General features: G+C 35.1%; 1 protein-coding gene across 5 annotated transcripts in view; it reads left to right on the top strand.

Moving 5' to 3' along the window:
- The window catches only part of IFT80 (intraflagellar transport 80), a 114,409-nt gene that overhangs the window by 54,609 nt on the left and 35,743 nt on the right, over window positions 1–24,057 (top strand). For all 5 annotated transcript variants that reach the window (XM_043875291.1, XM_043875288.1, XM_043875289.1 and 2 more), the window contains 3 exons: window positions 11,019–11,198; window positions 20,058–20,176; window positions 22,978–23,052. In XM_043875291.1, the coding sequence (XP_043731226.1) occupies window positions 11,019–11,198; window positions 20,058–20,176; window positions 22,978–23,052 (374 nt within the window). The remainder of the gene's footprint in view (window positions 1–11,018; window positions 11,199–20,057; window positions 20,177–22,977; window positions 23,053–24,057) is intronic.

The following is a 24,057-nucleotide window of genomic DNA, read 5'->3' as shown; positions in this document are numbered from 1 at the left end:
GTTTGGTTGATGTTTTTGAGAAAGCTAGTTTAAAATTTGTAAATCTTTGGCTTTTAATTTGTTCCTTTGATTTTTTTTTAATTTTTTTTATTTTAAAAGTCATATTTGGTTGAAGTCATGGTTTAAGCTCTGGGAAGGAAGGCTTGCTGAAGGACACAGGCACATTCCTTCATTCATCCATTCAGCAGATATTTGTGTGTGTGAGTTCTGTGTGATACTCTTGACTCTTCGAATAATAATACCCATACCTGTCAAATGGTAAAGAATCCACCTGCAATGTGGGAGACCTTCGATCCCTGGGTTGGGAAGATCCCCTGGAGGGCCATGGCAACCCACTCCAGTATTACTACCTGGAGAATCCCCATGGACAGAAGAGCCTGGCGGGCTTAGTCCATGGAGTCGCAAAGAGTCAGACATGCCCGAGCCGCTGAGCATAGCTCAGTCCTCTAGGAGTAGCTCACTTTTTCTGAGTACTGATGTGTAAACAGGTAATAAAATAACTAGTTATCTAGTGGCAAAGCTTATAACTGTAGGAGAACGAATAAAGAATAGAATAATGGTGGATTTTTAGATATGTCTCTACTTATTTTGGATGAAGCTAAATTGGTTAAACTTCCTGTCTGGTGGAGTAACTTTAAAACATTAAAAAAAAAAAATCCTTTTTAAAATGACCAATAAATCATGTGGTGTTGATGTTATTTTTCACCAAAAAGCACAAATATGAATTAGCTTTTTTCTGATTTTGTTACTTAAAATCTAAATATAATTCTCTATTTCTAGAATCACAGAACTTCTGTTTGACAAATGTTCTCTAGATGCCCGTATGTTAAAATCATGCAAAAGCTCCTGTTAGACCTGGACCTTTCGAGCTCTGACTCCTTATAGGCAGTGTGTCATTGTTCCTCCAACCCCCTTTGGGTAGAATTGGTAGTTTCTTTTCCAAAAATCTCTCTCATATTTTCTTTTACTTGTAAATACTTCATAAATCAAGCATCCATGTTCACACATTCTGATTAGTCACTGCCAGAGATACCAATCATGTAAAGAATCCTTAACTTTGATTTAAGAAAAGATGTTATTTCCTTTTATTTCATTGTCTTCAGTGAAATTACCTTTCCTTTTTTACTTACTCTTCCTTCTTTTAAATAATTCTATAGATTTTTTTTTCAGCCCACTAGTCCATATCTAATTATTTACACTATCATCTGTTAGGGGCTATAGATTTGACAATTAAAATTGCTCCTTGAGGACTTTCCCCACCCCTCCCCCCAGTATTCTGAGATTATCTTTATTTTCTCCAAGGAAGACTGTGTCTCTCAGTCTAATTTTTATTTTTATTTTTTTTATTTTTATTTATTTATTTATTTTTTTTAATTTTTAATACTGTTGGAAAATATTCGTGAAAAATGATAGCTTTCTTTTTCTTAATACAATCTCAGTGCTTTTTGTATAGTTTACATGGTAGGATATTAAATGCATATTTTGCTTAATGTTATAAACTCATTTTGATAATTTTTTCTTTCTAAAAGCAACTTGTTCAAAAAATTTAAAATATTTTATATATATACATGTCCTTAATCCTTTAGTACCACATGAATAATACTAAAATCCTACTATTACTTGGTCACAATGTCATCTAATTAGTTTCTTTCTAGTTGTGAATAAACCTTTTGAAAGTCAAAACCACAGACCACAAACTACTCTTTAAAAGTGGTAAAAATACTGTTTCATGTGTTTATGCTTATATTTGAACGTTTAAGAAAAAAATGAACAAGCTTTTAAAATCCCCAAATTGACCGCTGTAATTTTGTGGTAGGCCAGATAATGGGGTTCCCAAAAATGCCCGTGCCCTAATCCTGAGAACCTCTGAATGTTACCTTAAATGGCAAAAGGGACTTTGCAGATACAAACAAGGGACCTTTAGCTGTAACACCATCCTGGATTATTCAGGTTGACCCAAACTAATCATACGAATACTTTAAAGCTGAGAATTTTTCCTAGCTGGGTTAGTGTTTCAGGGAGGAAGATACATTCAAAGTGAGAGCAACTCAATCTCTGTTGCTGGCCTTAAAGAAGGAGGAAGGGGACCACAGGCAAGGAATGCAGGTGGCCTCTAGAACCTTCAGTGTGGGAATGGGGAGTCCAGTCCTACAGCTCACTATAAGAAACTGAATTCTGCGAACATCCTGAATGGTCAAGGAAATGGATCCTCCCCCAAAGCCTCCAAAGAGGAATGCAGCCTTGCCAACACCTCTTTTGTTTTAGTTTAGTGAAATCCGTGTGGGATTTATGACCTATAGACCTGTAAGATAATAAAGTTGTGTTGTTTTAAGCCTTGGTGTTCATGGTAGTTTGTTACAGCAGTACTAGAAAACCACGTTTGTAACTGTGGCACAAGGCCAGTCTTAGCAGTGAGTTATGTGGGTGGTGTTTGGGGAGGGTTTTCACCCCCTCTTTATTGATGACAAACTTTCTCCTATTAGTTTTATTGGTTTGCTTTAGCAATTTATTATTTCTTGAAATAGTTTCATGGGAGTAATACACTGAACTTACTGTTGTCAGGATCTTTTCTGAGTAATTTGGCTAGCTGAGAGTAAATTTTGGATGAGAGTGTGACAAGAGAGGCATGGATACTATTACCAGGGAGATGGGTTTTAATGGGGGAGAATTTTGGGCTAGCCATAGAACACCGTCAAGGTCCTGGATATTTGGGGAGGTGCCAGTGATATTTGCCCAAGATAAAACTAAACTGGCCAGCCTCACAACTTTTCAAGACTGCATTTAGACAAAAAATACAGGCATGCCTCAGAGATATTGCTAGAGATATTTCAAGTTTGGTTCTAGACCATCACAATAAAGCGAATATCACAATAAAAGGAGTCATGTGAACCTTTTGGTTTCCTAGTGCATATAAAAGTTATGTTTACACTATACTATAGTCTATTAAGTGTGTAAGAGCATTATGTTTTTTTTAAAAAACACATCTTAATTAAAAAGTAATTGGTTAAATAGTAATTGGTTGGTTAAAAAAATTGCTAACCATCATCTGAGCCTTCAGTGGTCATAATCTGTTTGCTGGTGGAGCGCCTTGCCTCAATGTTGATGCCTGCTGATTAATGAGGGTGGTGGTTGCTGAAGGCTGGGGTGGCTGTTGCAGTTTTGAAAAATAAAAATTAATTGACACTTCCATCACAAACAATTTGTAGCATGCAGTGCTGTTTGATAGCATTTTACCCACAGTAGAACTTCTTTCAAAATTGGAGTTAATCCTCTTAAACCCTGCCACTGCCTCATTAAACAAGTTCATATTATATTCTAAACCCTTTGTTTTCATTTCTGTAATCTTCATAGCATCTTCACTAGAGTAGTTTCCATCTCAAAAAAAACACTTTCTTTGTTCATTCAGAAGAAGCAACTCTTCATCCATTAAACTTTTATTATGAGATTGTAGTAATTCAGGCACATCTTCAGGCTCCAGTTATAATTCTAGTTCTCTTGCTATTTCTACCACATTCGCAGTTACAATGGTAGCTTCAAAAATCACTGATCATAGATCAATGTAACAAATACCATAATAATTAAAAAATTTGAAATATTGCTAAAAACACCAAAATGTGACACAGAGACATGAAGTGGGCAAACGTTATTGGAAAACCGTTGCTTAATAGACTTGCTGAACACAAGGTTGCCACAAAGCTTTAATTTTTGAAAAAATACAACATCTACAATGAGCAAGAAAGTAAAGTGCAACAAAACAAAGTAAGCTTGTTTATTGCTAAATCTCTCAAAAGCATGACAGCAGCTGACTGTGTGTTCTTGTTCAGTGACATAGCGTTTCTTCATAGACAGCTCAAAATAACATTGGTGTTTTACTTGGATGAGTTATTGTGAATGCAGATCACATTTGTATTCCATAAACTTCTTTTACAATAACTACTATTTCTATTATTTTTCTTCTGTTTTTTACTCATTCATACTATTTTTTTATAAATTATTTTCACTTAGCCAAGTCAAAAGTAATTTATGTTTATGTTTTCATATTCTGTATTCTAAGAAAACCATGTTAGCTACAATTTATTGCTTGAAATTCTGAAAAAAATAGAAAACCTCACCAGTATGGTCAAGTGATTTTCCCAGAAGTATCACTGATAGGTAAATGTGGTATCAGCATCTGTGTGGGGGGAAGCAGAGGAAAGGTAGCCAGGCTTCTAAGATCATAAAAAAAAGAATTCCCAAATCACCAACAAAGGCCTGTAAGTGAGACAGGCCAATCTGAGAACAGCAGCTGAAACTGGAAAGACATTTCTGTAAAATCCAATTCTAAGTGCTAGGGGATCATGACAGGATCTGGCAGTGCTGGAGATGTCTGGGTCTAATGTACTCTTGAAACTAACAAGTCAAGCTTCCTCTTGGTACAAAGCCCTGCACTACAGAAATTGCTGAGATTAAAATTCAGTTTGATTACAACAGAGGCAATTGAGCAAAGATGAGAATGGATCCAAATAAAATTGGGGAAGAAGCAGAAAATGCTCATCTCAAAAACTGGAGGCTTTATTTTTAATCACCGCAAGAAAACAGCAGAAGAGAGAGCTCCAGAGCTATCCTGCTGGGACATTCCTCCCTCCCATGAGTGAAAACCGTTTTCACTTGAAAATGAGCAGATCAGGGCCAGAGTCAAATCATTGTTACCAAAGACAACAAAAGCATGTAATAAACAGACAAGCACTGCAGCCAGTTAATTCAAAAGAAGTTGAAGGATATTAAAAACATGACAAAAGCTATGAAATAATCATGTAAATCATTACTAGGAAAAGTAAGAAATGAGGTGATGGGAAAATGGGAGATTTTTAAGGAGAGGTGACAGAACTTAGGAGGGAGTTATTTTAAAAAGGAAAAATTATTACAGCAGTGAAGACCAAACTAGAAGGAGTATAAGAGCAAATGAACAAGGTGGATGGTACTTTAAGATAAATAGAATGTGAAATGGAAGCAAGGAAATTGCAAAAGAGATATAAAGTTTGATAGGAAGTAGTAGATACAGAAGATAGAGGAAGTTTGATGTAATTTATATTAAATATAAATTATATAAATATGCCTATTTATATAATAAGCATCTTTAAAGGAGAAGCCCAAAGCAATGAACAGAAAAATACTAAAAGCCACTATTCCAGAAAGATTTCCTCAAACATAAGAGATTTGAATTTGATATTGAAAAGACATACCAGGTATACCCAGGACAACTGACCCAGATGGCCAACACCCAGGTATATGCTAATAAAACTATAGGACTTTAAAGAAGTAAAAAAGTCCTGTGGCATACAAGGAAAAGAGCAAATCACTCATAAAGGGAGGAAACTCAGAATGCCACCAGACTTAAATAGTGTCACTGTACAATGGTTAACATAGGCTACTACAGCTATTCTGACTTTTAGTATAAAGGCCCATAAGCATACTGGTATAAATATGCAAGAACTCAAGGAATGTTATTCCCATTAGTGTTTTAAGGAGTTTATAGGGGAATTAGCTTCAGATTAACAATCCGAAACACATGTATGCATATACAGAGTACATAAAAACATATTGATCATACTATCAGTAGCTATAAAAGAATATCTATATCCATATATTATACTACAATAGATCACGTCTTAATATTGGACATATGTGTACCACCACTTCTGCCCCTTTCATAGATAAATGCTGGTGCATGTGCATGCATGCACACACACACGCTTAACTCTGCACATGCACACGTATGAAGGGAAGCAGGATAAAACATAAAATAACTATCTATACTGAGGATAGAATGGGAGAGAGGAAAGGGATAGAAGTTGGACTTCCTTGATTGTACATTGTTTTATATATATTTCTTGGTAAATTGAACTTTGAAACCATGTAAATATGTTGCATAATTATAAAACAAAGTTAAATTTTTAGAAAGCAATTCCTAAAACCAAAGTAAGTGAAAAAAAAAGTGAGATTAATTGTGTACTCAGTCATTTGTATACCTACCTAGAGAGGAGCTAGTTCAAGTGACTTTAAATGATATAATTTTCTGTTCCTTGTGCTTACAGTGGAGACATAACAGAAAATTATCCTACCATATTGGAAAACATTTTGGCAGTTCCTTAAAATGTTAAACATAGAGTTACCATAGACTCTGCAATTCCATTCCTAGTTATGTACCCAAGAGAAATTAAAACATATTCACACAGTAACCTATACATAAATATTCATAGGATCATTATTCATAATAGTAAACAAAGCTGAAAAACTCAAATGCCTCTCAAATTATGAATGGAGAAACAAAATATATATCCATACAATACAATACAATATTACTTGGCAATAAGAAGTCATGAAATACTGATACATGCTAAAACATGGATGAACATTAAAAATATTATGTTAAGAGAAATAAGCCAATCACAAAAGGTCATATAGTATATTATTTCATTTACATGAAAAGGCCACAATAGAAAATGAAAGTTGATTAGTGGTTGCCAGGAGCTTGGGGAGGGGGATGGGGGGATGGGAATGTCTGCTAATGGGTATGGGTTTCTTTTTGTGGTGATAAACATGTTCTGAAGTTAGTAGTGGTAATGGTTACAACTGTGGCTACACTAAAAATCTACTGAATTCTATACTTTAGAAGGGTGAATTTCATAATAAGTGAAATATAGCTCAATAAATTGTCACTTTTTTAAATGGAAATTTAAGGGCAAAAGAATGAAAAAAGAAATTTTAAAGCTCGTTTGTAACTATTTGCTTTGTGGTATTGATATTGTTATCCTGGGTATTTACTTACATTGATGCTCTTCACTGGGATTTTTGGCCAGGTGAAAGGAGATATGGAGGTAAGATTGGGGAGAGGGTAACCAAAAATCCTGCATTAATTTCCTGGCTTTGAATTGGAAGTTTCAGTTTGAGTTATTGAAAAAATGTCCTAGTGCTGTCTGTTTTAAAGGCCTAGAAAAGACTTTAATGATCAACTCAGTAACAGTGGACACCCTTAGCATTTGTGGGGGGTTTTTCAGTACCATTTTTCACATTTTCATAAAGTGAACCATGACTCACTGAAGAAAAGATGGATGCCAGGTGTGGGGCAGGAAATATAAAAGTGAGTCTGGACCATTTTGTCATTGTATGAAGTAAGGAAAGTGATCAGAGACTACAGGATTTTGTCAAAAAGTCTAAAGACCAACTGAAAGAGGATCCCACTGGCTGATATTGAGCTAATTGGAGTGTTATATTGATTGAAATACATCAAATATGTTAAAATTAATGAGTTCATGATACTAAGCAATCAGATTTCTTGGTTACATTTGGAGGTTACAGGGGAACCAACTAGTGTAATAAATTTCTATTTACCCATTACCCAACAGTTATTACATAACGGTCGATTCTTGCCTCACCATACCATCACCTACTTCTCCATGGCTCATTTTTGAGCAAATCCTTGACATATCATTTCATCACTGAATTTTTCAGTGGATATCTAACTGAAAGTTAGACTGAAAGTCTAACACAAAGACTTTTTAACCTAACTCAATACCATTGTTAAGCCTAAAAACAATTAACAGTAATTTCTTAATATTATTAATTATCCAGTCACTATTCAGATTTGTATTTTGAAAACTAATAATTAATGGGAAACAGTCAAGATTTTATTCTGCACTTTGATATATGAACTATATCCTTAGGTAACCAAATAGTTGAGGAGATGTTTCTTTTTGTAGAACTATTACAGTTAGTAAGTGAAGAAAGAAAGATTGTAAATTACCAGGGAATCCCAAGAAGGATTGTAATATTGCCATTTTGCAACTGCACATGAATTAGTGCACCTAGGCAATGATCATCATTTCCGAATAAGATAAAAAGACATTCGGACGTTAAATGCTTCCTGCTGGAAGTACACAACATCACTTATGAAGTTTTCTTGCCAAACAAATCAAACTTGAATCTGATCAAGACTCTAGATCTAACTATCAATTAACAGGAAATAAAGAGGACAGAGTAACATGTTAACACCACGAGAATGCAGATGGTAAATTCAAGCCTGTGGGAATCTACAGGACATGACCCAGTTTCTTCAACCACAGAAAATTGCAAGGGGAAAGAACATGTGTAAGGGGAACATAGATCAAGAGAAGTCTAAAAGGCTTCTCAACCAATCAAAATGATTGTACCTTATTTGCATCTTAATGCCAGCAAACTGAAGACAGAAGAGGACACCTGGAAAAATTTGAACACTGACTAGGTACTTTGGTAATATTAAGGAGTTATTGTTCATTGTTTTTAGGTTTAATAATGATATTGAGGTTGAATTTAAAAAAACTATGTTTTTAGTAATATATACTGACGTTCTTCATGATGAAATGATAAATGATATCAGGGATTGCTCAGAAAGATCTGGGCCATGATGGTGGTACACAGGAGATAAGAATTACCCATTAGTTGCTAAGTATTGGAAGCTGAGTAATGGGTGTTCATTATACCAGACATTCGCAAAGTGTGGTTGCTGGACCAGAAGCTTTAACACCACCTGTGAACTTGTTAGAATGCAAGTACTTTGGCCTCACCCTAGATCTACTAAATCAGAGAGACTGGGGTGGAGCCCAGCAATTTATTTTAACAATCCCTCTTCAGTTCAGTTCAGTTGCTCAGTCGTGTCTGACTCTTAGCAACCCCGTGGACTCTAGGTAATTCTATAATAATACACATTAAAGTTTGAGAACCACTGCTTTATGTAACTCTTCCTAATATACTTTATTTGAAATTCTAATAAGATGTTTCAAAGAAAAAGCTTGATAAATGTAAGAAAATAAATTCATACATAAGAAAGAGAAGCTAGTTTAGAGGATAAAGCAAAGATCATGTAATTTTCTCAAGCGTTAGCAAATGAATTGTCATGGTATTAATAGCGAGCCAGCGGCTAATGATAGTCTTAAAGGAAATCATGAGTTTTGCTTTTCTTTTAGAATAGTGTCTCTACATTAAAATCACCTAGAGAACTTTTAAGAACATATCCAGGCCCCACCTCAAATTCTAGGTTTAGTTGGTTGCATTTCTGGGTTTTGGTTTTTTTTTTTTTTAAAGCTTCTCAGATAACTCTAATATACAACCAGAGTTCAGAACCAGTGTCCTAACTTTACAATGCTCAAGATTCTTGAAGTGCTCATTAAAAGTTTCCTGAACAAACATAATGTCCATCGACATATGAATGGATAAAAAAGATATGTGTGTATATATATATCAATGTGTGTGTGTGTGTGTGTATATGTATATATACATATACACATACACAATGGAATACTACTCAGCCATAAAAATGAAGAAAATAGTGCCATTTGCAGAAACATGGATGCAACTAGAGATTATTATACTAAGTGAAGTCAGTCAGGAAGGAAAGACAAATACTGTATGATATCATTTGTATGTGGAATCTAAAATATGGCACAAAGGAACATATCTACAAAACAGAAGCAGACACAGAGAACCAGCTTGTGGTTGCCAGAGGTGGGGAGCGGGGAGAGGGAAGAACTGGAAGTTTGGAGTTGACAGCTGCAAACTATTACATTTAGAATGGATGAACAACAAGGTCCTACTGCATTGCACAGAGAACTATATTCAGTATGCCATGATAAACCATAATCAAAACAAATATTAAAAATAGAGTATACATATATAACTGAATCACTTTGCTGTACAGTAGAAATTAACACAACATTGCAAATCAACTATATTTTAAGGAATAGACTAATAACAACAAAATGTTTCTTGGTCCTCCTCTCTTAGAGGCTCAGATTCAATAGGATGATATAGCACATATAATTTGCATTTCTAACAAGATGACAGGTGATACAGATGGTGCTGGCTTGAGCACATTTTGAGTAGTACTACTTTCAAAGAAGGGATAGTTAGGTCAAAGACAGAGATAAGCATAAGTGAGAGGGATAATCTTCAGGGTTCTTGCTGCTAGCATCAGTAAATTACATCCAGGGAGACTGCCTCATTTCTTTCTCGTGGTTAGAAATGCAAATATGAATCCAGTGTTCTGTGGCTTATTTGGAGAAGAAAAGAGACTTAGAGCTTTGAATCTCTTTAAAAGCACAAATGACAAGGGGAATGCAGCCAGTATTTTATAGAAATTTTAAATGGAATATAACTTACAAAAATTTTGAATCTCTGTGTTGCACACCTGAAACTAAAGTTAGTAAGATTTTTCTGGGTGGTTGGTTTTTGTGTATTTTTAAAATCATAGTAAGATTGGAAAAACCGAAAGAAAGTGTAAGTAAATTTAGCCAAATCATCCTTTTAGTAAGTGTATATTTCATCTGAAGAATGAAAGAAAATGCATAGAATATCATTTTTGTAAAAGTTTTTTTTCCTACTGTCTTATTCACACACTGACATGCACAAGAGTTTTTTATCCAGTTGATGCTTATTGATTTTGCTAGATTGCTTTCTCAGATTCTATAAAATGTCTTACTTACTGCACTGTGAATAAAAAAAAAAGGAAAAATCTGTTTACTTGTATTTTCATGGTTTAAGATATGTATTAGAGATGCTTCAGTCATATTGTGTGTTTAGTTTCAATATGACAATTACTTTAATATTGTGGTAAAATTTTAGGTGTAGGGCCTATAGAGACCCTTATGAATTAATAGTAAGATGTCTTTGTTTTTTTCCCTATGGGATGTTTAAATTTACCCATTGAGTATTAACTGCTTAAAAGTGAATCAAACGATGTAAATCGAAATGGTGTGAGTGTTCTACAGTTCTTGAGAGATTTTATACCCTTTTCACATCATGGATTCTACTGTGTACTTAGGAAAAAAATCATGTCTTTATCTTCTACTCAGTACACTATCATTAAGAAAAATATTCCTTAATAATTCTAGAATAAAGACATGTTCTTTTAAAAAATCATTTTACTATGTTAACATATGCCCAATTTAAAACTTCTTTAAAATATTTTAAAATAAATTGATTACATTATGTTCTCTCTTCCCCAGTGGTCATATGCTTTAGAAAAGCCCAACACTGGTAGCATATTTAATATTGCGTGGTCAATTGATGGTACCCAGATTGCTGGAGCCTGTGGAAATGGACATGTTGTTTTGGCACATGTGGTGGAACAACGCTGGGAGTGGAAGAATTTTCAAGTAACATTAACTAAAAGAAGGACCATGCAGGTATGATTATGTTTCATAGTCGATTAAATCTGCTTCCCCCCCCCCCACACACACATATTCAGTTTACAATACAGAATATGGAATTATCTTTGTTTATTATGGTATCATCGACTTGATGGACACGAGTTTGAGCAAGCTCCAGGGGCTGGTGATGAACAGGGAAGTCTGGTGTGCTGCAGTTCATGGGTCGCAAAGAGTTGGACATGACTGAGTGACTGAACTGAACTGATTATATTTAAATCATGTTTATTAAAATTCAGTCATATTAGAAAGATACTAACTATACCATTAGTGACTTTTTTATGACATAAAGTAAGAACCATTCACTGACATAGAATATGAGTGCCCACAGCTCCTGAAGTTATGGGGTTGAGGCAAGGATGAAATTGAGTTCCCCAAACCTGAGTTTCTCTGCCAAGTTTATGATTAACCTCTCTATTCAAAACATTATTCCCTTTTTGTCCCCTACCTGTACCCTTCAAGTTTGAGAGTTATCAAGGAAAAGGGGGCATTGAAACTGAGCAGGACCCTGGGGGATCCTCCCTAGTACCAAAGCCTATATCTTTGAGTTGTTCTACAGAAACTAAGACCCCCACCCAAGTGGAGGATGGTGACTACACACTTGCATTATAGACCCCAGACTGGTTGGAATCAGAAGGTTGAAATTCCAGAAACATCCCTCTATCACCTCACCATCTCTTATTGAGATTTAGGGAGAAAACCAGGTACTTTTGGGGTAAAAATCTTTACAGATTAAGACAGAAAGGTTGAAATGTGGCCATTGGAGTTTGGGGGAAATGTTTTACAGATCAGAGAACATCAGTGGGAGGGGTTATTTAATCAGTTGTAAGCTTCTTAAGGGCATGATACTATATTTCACTCATCTTTATCTCTCTATAGGGCCTAGCCCGGTGCCGCACATGTAATAAGAGCTTGACAAATATTTTAAAAGTTAGCTGATGAAAGGTAGGAGGAGTGGCCAAAGATGATGTGTTGATGGCAAACCATCTGCCAAAGAAAAGGGAGCTCTACCTTCTCCCTTTTCTTTCTCCTGTCGTTATCAGTTGCCTCTGTCTTCAGTATTCAGAATTTAGATGATTGTAATTACAATTTAGATGATTGTAAGTACTATAAAAATTTGAAAACATACCTTATGATTTCTTGGCTGGATCTGTTCAAGTATTCTTTAGGCTAAGTATCCAGATTTTAAAATTTGGATAGTAGGGTCATTAGTGATAATAATTAGGTACCTTATACATTTTCCTTGTTCTACTTTCTCATTTAAAAATTTTTAAACTTATTATAGAGAATTTAAAACACACAAAAATAGAATAGTATAATGAATCTCTTTGTACTCATTTCCCAGCCCCATAATCAAGCCTGCCCCATCCGTGTCCGTATCTACTTTTCCCCTGTCCCAATTATTTTGAAGAAAATTTAGATATCATTTCAGTTGCAAAAATTTCAGTATATACAACTAAAAGATAAGGACTCTTTTTTTTTTTTTTAACATACCCACAATACCATTCCTTAATTACTTAATACTTAAATACTAATTCCTTAATATTATCAAAGGAATATCCAAAAAATGTTCAAATTTTCAATTGTTTCCTCCATATCACATTTTTAGAGGTTTGTTTTTGTTTGAATTAGGATCCAAAATGGTTTACATGTTACAATTGGTTGATATATGTTTTAATTATCTTTATATTTTCCTCTTGTGGTTTATCTGTTGAAGACACCAAATTAGTTGTTTGTGTGTCTCCAGAGTCTGGACTTTTGCTGACAGTATCCCCATGGTTTGGTTTGACATACTTCTCTGTCTTCTGTATTTCCTGTAAATGAGTAGTTAGATCTATTTGATAGTATAAATATATATTTTTGTTAGTTAGCCTGGGAACTAAGACATTATGTCTGTGATAAAGAATGCATTGTGAGTTCTAGTCAGCTGACTTGGGGACACAGTTTTATTCATATAGCGCATGGGGGCTAGCTAATATAATATCGTCTTAATTTCAGAAATGCCCCAAGATGAGAATATATTTAAAAAGAGAGATTTTTCTTTCAAAAAAAAGAACCATCTTAGAATTAGAGGATTTTTACATCAGATAAGGTGAACAGTGAGGTTTTTAAATAGCTTATCTAAACTGAATTGTCTTTATACTTAAAATAATGTTTACAGATAATCTTTCAAAACTTTGGAACCAGAACACTCTTTTTACTTTTGTAAAGGGACCTTACTCTCAATGACTGTAAGACATTTATTTTGCGTTTTTGCTAAGCTGGGTCTATCTTTTCATGGTTTTTTGTTTTTTTTTTTTTTTAACAACAGTTTCATTTACTTATTCGGTAACCTACGTGCAATGCCTTGAGCTAGGCAATGGGTGATACAGTTTTGAATAAGACAGATTTGGTTCCTATTCTCATGGGACCTTCTGGATTAATATGTTGAAATTTTTCTTTTCATAAATTTACCTCAGATTGATTAAATGAAAGTAAAGAATAAAGAAACAAAAGAAATTTATTGGTCCATGTGAAGTCAAGAGATAGACTGATGAGGTGGTATTGGATCCAGAGGCTTAAATAAAGTCAACTGGACTTCCATCACTTTCTCTTCCTGCAGTCTCCTTTTTTCTGTATTGGCTTCATTTGCACAAAGGCTGTCTCTCTGTTATGGCCATGGTAGCTCTAGGCTTACATTCTACCAACTTCAAGCCCAACAGAAGAGTGCTTTTCCCTCTAGCCCCCTAGTAATTTCAGCAGAAGTCTCAGCATTGGATTTCACGTGCCAAGTCTGGGTCAGGTATATTTAGTTGAGAGTTGGAGGGAATGGAATCAACCCCATCAAAACCACTTAGTCACTTAGAATAATGGGTATGTTTCCCCAAAGAAAAACCAAGGCATAGTTACCAGAAAAGATAGCATTTGATTCTGGGCAGACAGAAACCAACAGCTATCCACTATAGTCTATCCTTTAGCTACTTAGCAACCGTAACTGTATTAGTTATTGATGACTGGCTAATAAATAAACTTAGTGGTTTAAAAGAGCAATATTTATTATCTCTTAGTTTCTTTGGGTCAAGAATCCAGGCATGGCTTAGTAAGTCTTCTGACACAGAGTTTCTCACAAGGCTGCAATTAAGGTGTTGGCCAGGGTTTTCAGGAGCACGTGAAGCATCCTCAGCTGGAGAGGACTTGCTTCCAAGCTCACCAACATGGTTGTTGGCAGGCTTCCATTTTTCAAGGGCTGTTGAACTGAGGGCCTCAGTTTCTTGTTGGCAATTGTCTGGAGGCCTCCCTCAGTTCCTTACATGTAGCCTCTCCACTGGGCAGCTCACAACCTGGCAGCTTTGTGAGAGCAATTATGAAGGGCACAGAGCGTGTGAGTGAAACGTAAGTCACAGTTCTTGATAACCTCAACTTAGAAGTGTCATCTCATCATTTTAGCCTTTTTTCTGATCATTAGAAGTGAGCTATGAGGTCTAATTCACACACAAGTGGAGAGACTTACCTAAGGATGTGAATACCAGTAGGTGGAAATCACTAACCGCTTTACAGTCTAGTCACTACACATATTAATGCTTACCCTTATTCATGTATATGTATAATTCAGAGATGCTCTACTTAACTAATGCAGCTATTCCTTTTGCTTTTGAAAACAAACCCATCCCCTCTCTAAAAGATGATAACCTAGACTCATTCAAGTCATTCCAGCTCTAACTCGTTGGTCTGGAAAACTAAATAAATATGTTTTAATTATTCTCCTCCTCCTCCCCATCTTCCCAATTTATAATGATGAAGGGAATACAGGGCAGCTGGAATGAAAACAATTTGGAGAATGGGGGAAGGAAAAACAGCACACTGTGATTACAAGGTCCATAACAAAAGCCCAGCTGGCCAGGAATATCCTGAGAATTCTTTGTTTTAGCACTGAAGTTAGTTGCTTGGTTAATTTGGCAACTCTAGCTTGCCTTTTGGGGAAGATCTCCCACTTGGAAGGATTTCCTTTCTGGAGTCTGTACATTTTAACAGCCCACTTAATGTTGTTAAGATGGAGCCATAGATGGAGCAATAAGGACAACAGCCACAACTTTTTGTTTGCCTGGTTTAGAGTTTCACAGTTTCCTTAGAAGCTTTGTAGACTGTTGATTTGTGTTTCATTAACTCAGAAACCAGAGATCATGTTGAGCCCTAATTGTTAACTCTAGACCTTGACCTGACAGTTGCTACCTGGTAATAGGTTTCATTGTGCTAAGACACTACCTGTCTCCCTGGACCTTGGCTTTTATGTGATACAATAACCAAGAGTGAGAAGATTTCCTAATTTGTGCCTTGTCTCCAGGCTAAATTCTAGCAATATTTCTTTCCAAAGGGAGAGTAGATGTCTTTGCTGGGAGGAAGGGCCTGGAAGGGAAGAGGGTACGGGTGGGAGAGACGAGGCATCCTCAGGTCTCAGGTTCCCGTTTGCTCTTCCTGCCACTGTCGCTTTAGCTTGGGGCTCAGATTTGGCTTCTACACAGTTTGAACATTGCCATAGTTCAGAATTATTTAATTCTTAGTCACTCTATCTCCTGTAAAGATAAAAGTTAATGAGAGAGTGTTTTTGATGATTAAATGAGATCATGTATGTAAAACACAAATAAATGGTATCTATTGCTATGGCTGTATTTAGGATTAAATATGTATTTGGAAATGTGGAAACAGAATTTTCAGACTTAGGTCAGTCTGAGGGGTCAAATATTGTGCTTAGGTGGAAGTATTAGGTGATAAAAGTATGAACAGGTTAATTCTGAAGCTGCCCTGAATTGAACAGAGCAAATGTGGGTACATTTAAAAATTCATCACAGGACGTTTCTGACGTAGGATTCACCATTACTTTGAAATTATAACAGCAATTATCAGTGTGTCTTTTGTTTGTTATTATGGCCAAGATGTTTTATTGCGTTCTAGTGTTCCAGATTCACAAAAAAGAGAATTCCCCCATGTGAAGCTTTAGGCCAATGTGAATTTTAAGAAATCTGTCTGTAATTTGAATAATGACAGAAGCTCATACAATCAGATTTTTAAAATATTGAATTAATTGTCCTAAACCTGTGTTAACGGCCAGTTTATTTCACTGGATATCATGTTGCTGTAAAGAAACCGCCATATAATTCCTTTAGAAACTTTTATTTCGTTCCATTAGCTTTCAAATGTTTCTAGGAAAGGATGGCATTTTGGACCTTTAAAAAAGTCTCTGGGAGCTCAGACTTCTGGTGAAAATGGTGTCATCAGTTCATACTTGGAAGGATAAGGCATACATTTGGCTCCAAGGAGATCAATAATTTATGAAATATATTTTTAAAAGAGATTTATCTGGATTCAAAAACAGGATAAACATCTCTGTGGGCCAGAAATGGAATAAGAAAGCAGAGTGTGGAGTGAAGTCTCCAACCTGCTTGACTCCTGGGCCAGAAATGAAATAAGAAAGCAGAGTGTGGAGTGAAGTCTCCAACCTGCTTGACTCCTGGTCCAGAAGCCGGGAGGCAGAAGCAGAGCCGAGAGGGCTCCTGCAGACTAGTGGGGCGGAAAGGACTCGGAGAGAGGCCAGGGGCCTGAGGCAGGTCTCTGTCTGAAATCAAAGCCTGGGGCTGGGGGTGGCTCTCTCCTCCCCTTCCTGAGAGAGAAACCCAGGACACGCTAGGCTTTAAGGAGAGACCCACAGGGTCACCACCTCCAGTCACGGCCCTCTTGGTTCTAGGGGGCCCGTCACTTGGACCTAGAGTTGTGCAGTACACAGCCTGCAGCACCTACCTGTGGTCTTGCAGACAGAGCTGAAAGTACACTTCACGTTTTTGTTCTAAGTGAAAACTGACCGACTCCTGAGACCAGTGTTTCTCCTTCAGCCTTCGCAAGTAGAAGCGTTTTTCTTCTTTATGCCAAGAATTACTTGGTCTGGGGGTCATATAGGTGTCTCCTAACCCCTTATTGCTGAACCCAGACCATAGTAGCTGCTTGTTTCTTAAAGGATTCCAGCTCCTTTGAAGCACCTGCCGTCAGACTACTACTCCCTTTTCAGTCATTTCCCACATTCATCAAAGAGTGGAGCAAATGTTATCAGAGTCTTTTTCTTTCTTTTTATTAAGACTTAAAAAAAAAAAATCTCAAGGATAAGGACTGTTTTTATTTTAACATAATCATAGTCAATATTTTACATTTCTCTAGTTGTCTCCTAAGTCTGTCCCATTTCTTCAACTGTTTTCTAATACTTTTATGGTTGGTTGGTTTGTATTAGGAAACAAAGTCCAACATTACATTTAGTTCATTTTTCTCTTCAGTCTTTTAAAATCTGGAACAATTCCTCTTCATTTATTTGTTTGTTTGTTTAAGAAACCAAGTCATTTGTTCTTTTGGATTTCCCGTATTCTTCTGTTTGCATCCTAGTGGTTTGATTACATGTAACATTTTTATTTAGCTTCTGTATTTCCTGTATACTCGTGATTAGATTTAGAGACTTGGTAAATATATAAAGAATACTTTGTACGTGATGCTGTGTACTTCCTGTTGCCTCAAGACACATATGTCTTCTTATCTCTTAACTATGATGAGATTAATCAGTGTTTTCAGGTGTTATAAGTCTGATTCACCTGTCATATAGTTTCCCATTAGGTTTTTACTTTAATATTTTTAGCAGTCAAGAATGGTACTTATTTAGAACCGTGTCTTATCAGGAGTTGCATCTTGTGATTCTATCATTCCATCTACGTTTGTTAGCTAAAATCCTTCTATAATAGATTTTGCCTAATCAACTATTTGTTACCCTGAGGTAAGACAAATTCTGATTTATTTTCCTTTATTAATCAGTTTTCAAATAATGAGTTCATTTCCTGGCATGCCCAATGAGTTTCTTTGTTGTTGTTGATGATGATGTTATTATAAACTTGCAGATTTAAAAATTTTGGTATATTTCAATCCATTGCAGTCATTATTCTCTTTAATACTCTAATGGTTCCATCTTTGCCCAGTTGACTCCTGTGTTCATTTGGGATGATTTCAATAGCTTGCTTGCATTTCTGATAAGATGTTCTAGGTTTCTTATACATTTCCTGCTCCAAACTTGGAATCAGCCATTTTTTTTAAGAAGGCTTTGTTCCTTTTGGAGGGGAATGCTACTTAGAGACCATGATCCAAGTTCTAGGTATGCTCATTGCTATTGGTTTGATCATTACTCCTAGATAAAATGTACTTTTTAACCGATAAAAATATATCATGAGTATATACTGAGGTTTCAAGTTTAAATTCAAGATTATGGCATTTTACTCCTGATTTGTTTTATTTGCAGTTCTTTTCTCTTACAAGAAAATTTTGGTTCCTAAAGACATTAATATATTCTAGCATATATCCTAAAATATAATTTAAAATAATAATCTCAATATTATTGCTGAATATTGTTTTACATTTTTTGTTTTTTTAATATGAATAAATCTATATATCTTCATAGCCTTCTCTTTATCAGATAAAAAATATCATACTTACTATACATACTTTTTTGCATCTTGCACTTTTTATTTTACAATGTATTGTGGAGATCACTCCATAGATATTACTCAGTCCTTTTTAGAGCTATGTGTTATTCTGCTCTGTGAATGTAGTTTATTCAGTCTATCCCTTATTGATACACATTTGGGTTGTTTCCAGTCTTTTGCTAATACCAGTAGTGATGTATGTAGTAAGAGTCTATTTGTATGTTATTTCATAATTTTGCCTGTTTATTTTGATATAGAATTCTAGAAGTAAGATTGCTAGGTCAAGGATTATATGTGTATATAATTTTGCTATCTCTTGGCATGGTGATGACTGATAGGGATAGGAGTTAGGGAATAGGTAATAAAAATATATGCCTTATAGACATAAGTACTTTGAGAAAGTACTTGTAAGAAGTTTGACTTTATCTTCCTATTTTTTCTTTCCATAGCCTTTTATTCTTCATTAATACTATAATTGTCATAACAATTTAGAAAGATGATAATATTTTGATGGAAATTTAGAGAAGTATTAACTTCTAGGTATAATTAATCTCTCTCAATTTTTTACCTCTTTATTTAATATCTTCTGGTATTAACCAGAGATTTCATAAATTTGTCTTGCCCAATGTATTTTTTAATTTGTTGTAGATTATCTATCAATTTCAAAATTTTTGGCTGGTATTGCCAAACTTTAAAATCCTTGTAAACTTTATTCAGTTAACAAACTTTTATAACAGTTTTGACTATCATGGGTGCATCTCTCTTTGTTAGTTGGTGCTTAGTTTTCTTATATGTTATCTCTATGTTTTTACATGTGGAAACATTTTCCACCTCTCTGTGCAGCTTGGCTTCTTCACTATGCAGTCAGTTTCTTTACTAACACCTCCTACTCCACTTTTGATTTTTGAAGTTATTATATCTCTTTCTTAGAAACTTAAATTTTAAAGTAAAACCTAGCCCTAGAAAGAGATATTCCTACTATTTTGAGCAGAAATCATGTGATCTCTTTCCAGCTCCTAGAAGCCATACTCCTTTGACTATATACCTCACTGTTCTAATACTGCACCACTGCTGCCTCATACAGGTTGGCTTTCAGATTAGAAATCTCTATAGATTGTTTTCTACTGATTTCTCACTTTTCTGTATCTGTACTTTTGTTGGTCAATTTTTATACCCAAATATGTCGTCTTATGCCTGGTTCCTATTGAATTCTTCTTTCTATGGTTAGATAATCAAGAATGCCTTTTAATTTTTTTTTCTTCTTCGGTGCGTTTCAGAATCTTGCTAACTTATCTAATTAAAAGTTTGATGTATTTTAATGTTGTTCGTTGGTATTTCATGTTTCCTTCTTTAGGTTCGTAACGTTCTTAATGATGCAGTGGATTTACTGGAATTCCGTGATCGAGTCATTAAAGCCTCTTTGAACTATGCACACTTAGTTGTTTCAACATCTCTTCAGTGTTATGTGTTCTCGTAAGCATCTTACATTTCTTTAAAATCTAGAGTTTTGTCTATGAAAAAAAAATTATTTTCCAGCTGTCATATTAATATGGTTTGGCTTAAACTTAACTTTCTCAAAAACGTCACCTATCTTGAACTTACTCCTAACTGAGAAGTGATAAAAAGTGAGCTATGAGCAGAGAAAATAGATGTAATAGTTGTGCATCAAAGGTTAATAATCACTTTTGTAATACAAAATACCTTCTCTGGGATAATGCTTGCTCTTATTTTACTCATAACCCAAGGACTTTAGTATACGTTTATTTCAAAGCCCAGAGAAGTTGAGGAGCCCCTGATAAATGGTATGAAAAGGAACCACCTAACCACTGGCAGAGGACAGCGTACAGCCTGACAGCAGGCTGAAAGAGGTTCAGTAAGGACACGGGAGGTGTTTAGGCCCAGGGTAATCATGAAGGTTCATACTGATAATCCAGCGTTGTCCAGAAATGATGAAAGAAAATATATTCAGTATACTTTGTGTTGGGCTTCCCTGGTGGGAAATTGCAAAATTACTGAAATTTAAGACATAATGTTTGAATCTGAAGGATTGATACTTGTATTAGAGAGGTTGCTTTTTAAAATATTTACCAAAGGTTTAGAAGCTGTTATTTAGTTTTTTTCTCACTCTACCTTTCTCATACCAGTTAATACGTTATCAAAATATTAAATTGCTTTTCTTTTCTGAGTTAACATTGCTTCCCCTCTCTTGTTGGCAAGACATTCACTAAGGTACAAAATATTTATTAAAGTGGAATTCCAGTGAGCAGTAGTGGAAATGAAGTAGTGCTGAGAGCCATCATACCAAAGTATATTTCATTAAATTATTGTAAAAATACCTGGTGTTTTAGATAATAACAGCTATTCTTTACTGAGCACTGTTATACTATCTTTTATGTTCATGATCTGATTTACTCCGTGTGTTGAATATTATTGTTATTCCCATTTTATAAAATGAAGAAACTGAAGGATGCAGAGGTAATTAAATATTAATAATACCCTGGGTCACACTACTTAACTTCTTTACTAGAGGAAGAGCTGAGATTTGAATCCGAGTTGCTAATAACTGTTGTTCCCTTTTTAGTAATAAAAATATAATTTAAAAAATAAACCTGCAAAGAATATACTGGTTTATATGGAAAGAAGTTCCAAAGAAAATCACATATGAGCATTCTATGTTAAATTTTCACTTAATTTCTCAAATAGTTGTATAGAAAATTCCCTTCTTCTGATCAACACTTAGTTTAGGGAGTTTATATCTCCATGACATGTGTATATATCTTAGTTGTCAAGAATCTCAGATATTTTGTAAGGGGATATGGAAAAACCCCCTCATACTCACTGTTCTTTTTAGCTCTCTTGACAAAGAATGAAGGTTAATTCTAATGATTGCATAAAGGAAGCATGTGTGATATTTTTTCTAAAGTACAAAAGTATATAGCTTTATCATACCTGTGAACTCCAGACTTGCTGATAATTAGTAACAGTTTATTCACTATTTGGCCTTATGCATGCATTTACTTACTGAAATGGGTATCAGGCTCTGTGTTAACCACGATTAATTTCCAGCAATGTGCCTGCTTACTGCAACCTTTCCCTTCCCCCATCTTCCGGATCTGCATATGAGATTTAAAGAATTAGATTTAAAGAATTAGTTCTATGAAAGTAACTGAGAGAAGTTTAGAATAGATAGGAATAATAAAACATTTTAAACTATCGAGCAGCTTTGATTATTTGAGGATGGGTTTTTCGGGTTGTAAATGTCCTTTCTCCCCATCCCTGTCTTTGAATCATATTACATCATGGAACTCATAGGAGTTATTTGTTCATTCGTTTTATCCATTTGTTCAGTAAGCATAGTCATAGCTTACATGTATATAGAATTTTACAGTTTACAGAATGTTTCACAGAAATCTTCATTTGCTCAACACTTACACTGGGAGACTGATAGGAAAAGTGATCATGTTATTATTATTATAGTTTTTGTTCAGTATCTGCTACACAACAGGCAGTTAACTAGATACTTTAGGTAAGACATCATTATCACCATTTTACAAATAATGAAACTGTTGTTTAGGAGGTTAAGCTTATTAAGATCATAAGGCTGACAGGTGGTGAAACCAGATTTCTAATCCTGATCTGTCTAGCCAAAACCCCATCTTCTCAAGAGGGAGGGGACATATGTATACTTACGGCTGATTCATGTTGATGTATGGCAGACACCAGTACAATATTGTAAAGCAATTATCTCTCAATTAAAAATAAATAAATTAAAAAAAAGAATGTTCATAGCATCACAATTTATAAGAATCAAAATCTGAAATCAACCAAATGTCCATCAACATTATAATAAACAACTGTGCCATATCCATGCAATAAAATATTACATAATAATGACCAAAAAAACCCATCCTCTTTTTCACTAAGCTATACTGCTACTATTTTTCAAAAGAGAAACATTAGATGACTTGCTCAAATCACAGAGCTAATAAATGACAGAACATGAACTTATGATTCCTCAGTTCACATGTGTGGTTCCTAGAATAAACATTTATTAAGTACTTACTATGTGCTAGGTGCTGGGGACACAGACTCCACTTTCTAGTCAGGTATACAGATGTGCAAATGAATAATTTCAGAACAACGTACCAAGTGCTATAACAGGATCATATACAGAGTTACTGTGAAACTAAAGATGCTTTGTTTAAAATGAGTACCCACTACTTATTAAAAAGTATTTTAAGTGTAAATAAGTATCCATTTTATTTGTCTTTCAGTACGAAGAACTGGAATACACCACTTATATTTGATCTCAAGGAAGGAACTGTTAGTTTAATTCTGCAAGCAGAAAGGTAATTTATTTATCATGTTTCACTATTGAATTTGGGGATTAAAATATTTTAAATTGCAGTAAAATACTCTTTAAAGCATGCCATTTACAGGATGGTATGTTCTGAAATCACTGGTACACTGGAATCAATCTGTTTCTTCTATTTATCTTAAAGGAAAAGAAAAAATAAGAGAATAAGCTCTTAGATCAGTAGTTCTAAAACTCTTTGGTCTCAAAATTTCATTACATCCTTAAAGTTATTGAGGTCTATGTGTGGGTTATATATGTTGGCCTTTAATATGCTAGAAATCCTTCAAGCAAGGCTTCAACACTATGTGAACTGAGAACTTCCAGATGTATAAGCTAGATTTAGACAAGGCAGAGGAACTAGAGATCAAATTGTCAACATCCATTGGATCATGGAAAAAGCAAGAGAATTCCAGAAAAACATCTCCTTCTGTTTCATTGACTACGCTAAAGCCTTTGACTGTGTGGATTCCAACAAACTGTGGAAAATTCTTAGAGATGGGAATACTGGACCGTCGTAACTTGTTTCCTAAGAAACTTGTACGTGGAACAAGAAGCAACAGTTAGAACCAGTCATGGAACAACAGACTGTTTCAAAATTGGGAAAGGAGTCCGTCAAGCCTGTATATTGTCAACCTGCTTATTTAACTTATATTCAGAGTATTTCAAGCAAAATGCCAGACTGGATGAATCACAAGCTGGAATCAAGATTGCCAGGAGAAATATCAGCAACTTCAAATATGCAGATGATACCACCCTAATGGCATAAAGCAAAGAGGAACTGAAGAGCCTCTTGATGAAAGTGGAAGAGGAGGGTGTAAAAGCTGGCTTAAACCTCAACATTCAAAAAACTAAGATCCTGACATCTGGTTCCATCATTTTTTGGCAAATAGATGGGGGGAAAAAATGGAAACAGTGGCAGATTTTATTTTCTTAGGCTCCAAAATCACTGCAGATGGTGACTACAAGCCATGAAATTAAAAGACTCTTGCTCCTTGGA

This window comes from Cervus elaphus, chromosome 19 (genome assembly GCF_910594005.1).
Source record: "Cervus elaphus chromosome 19, mCerEla1.1, whole genome shotgun sequence".
Classification (NCBI taxonomy): Eukaryota; Metazoa; Chordata; class Mammalia; order Artiodactyla; family Cervidae; genus Cervus; species Cervus elaphus.
This window is presented reverse-complemented; position numbering and strand designations above follow the sequence as displayed.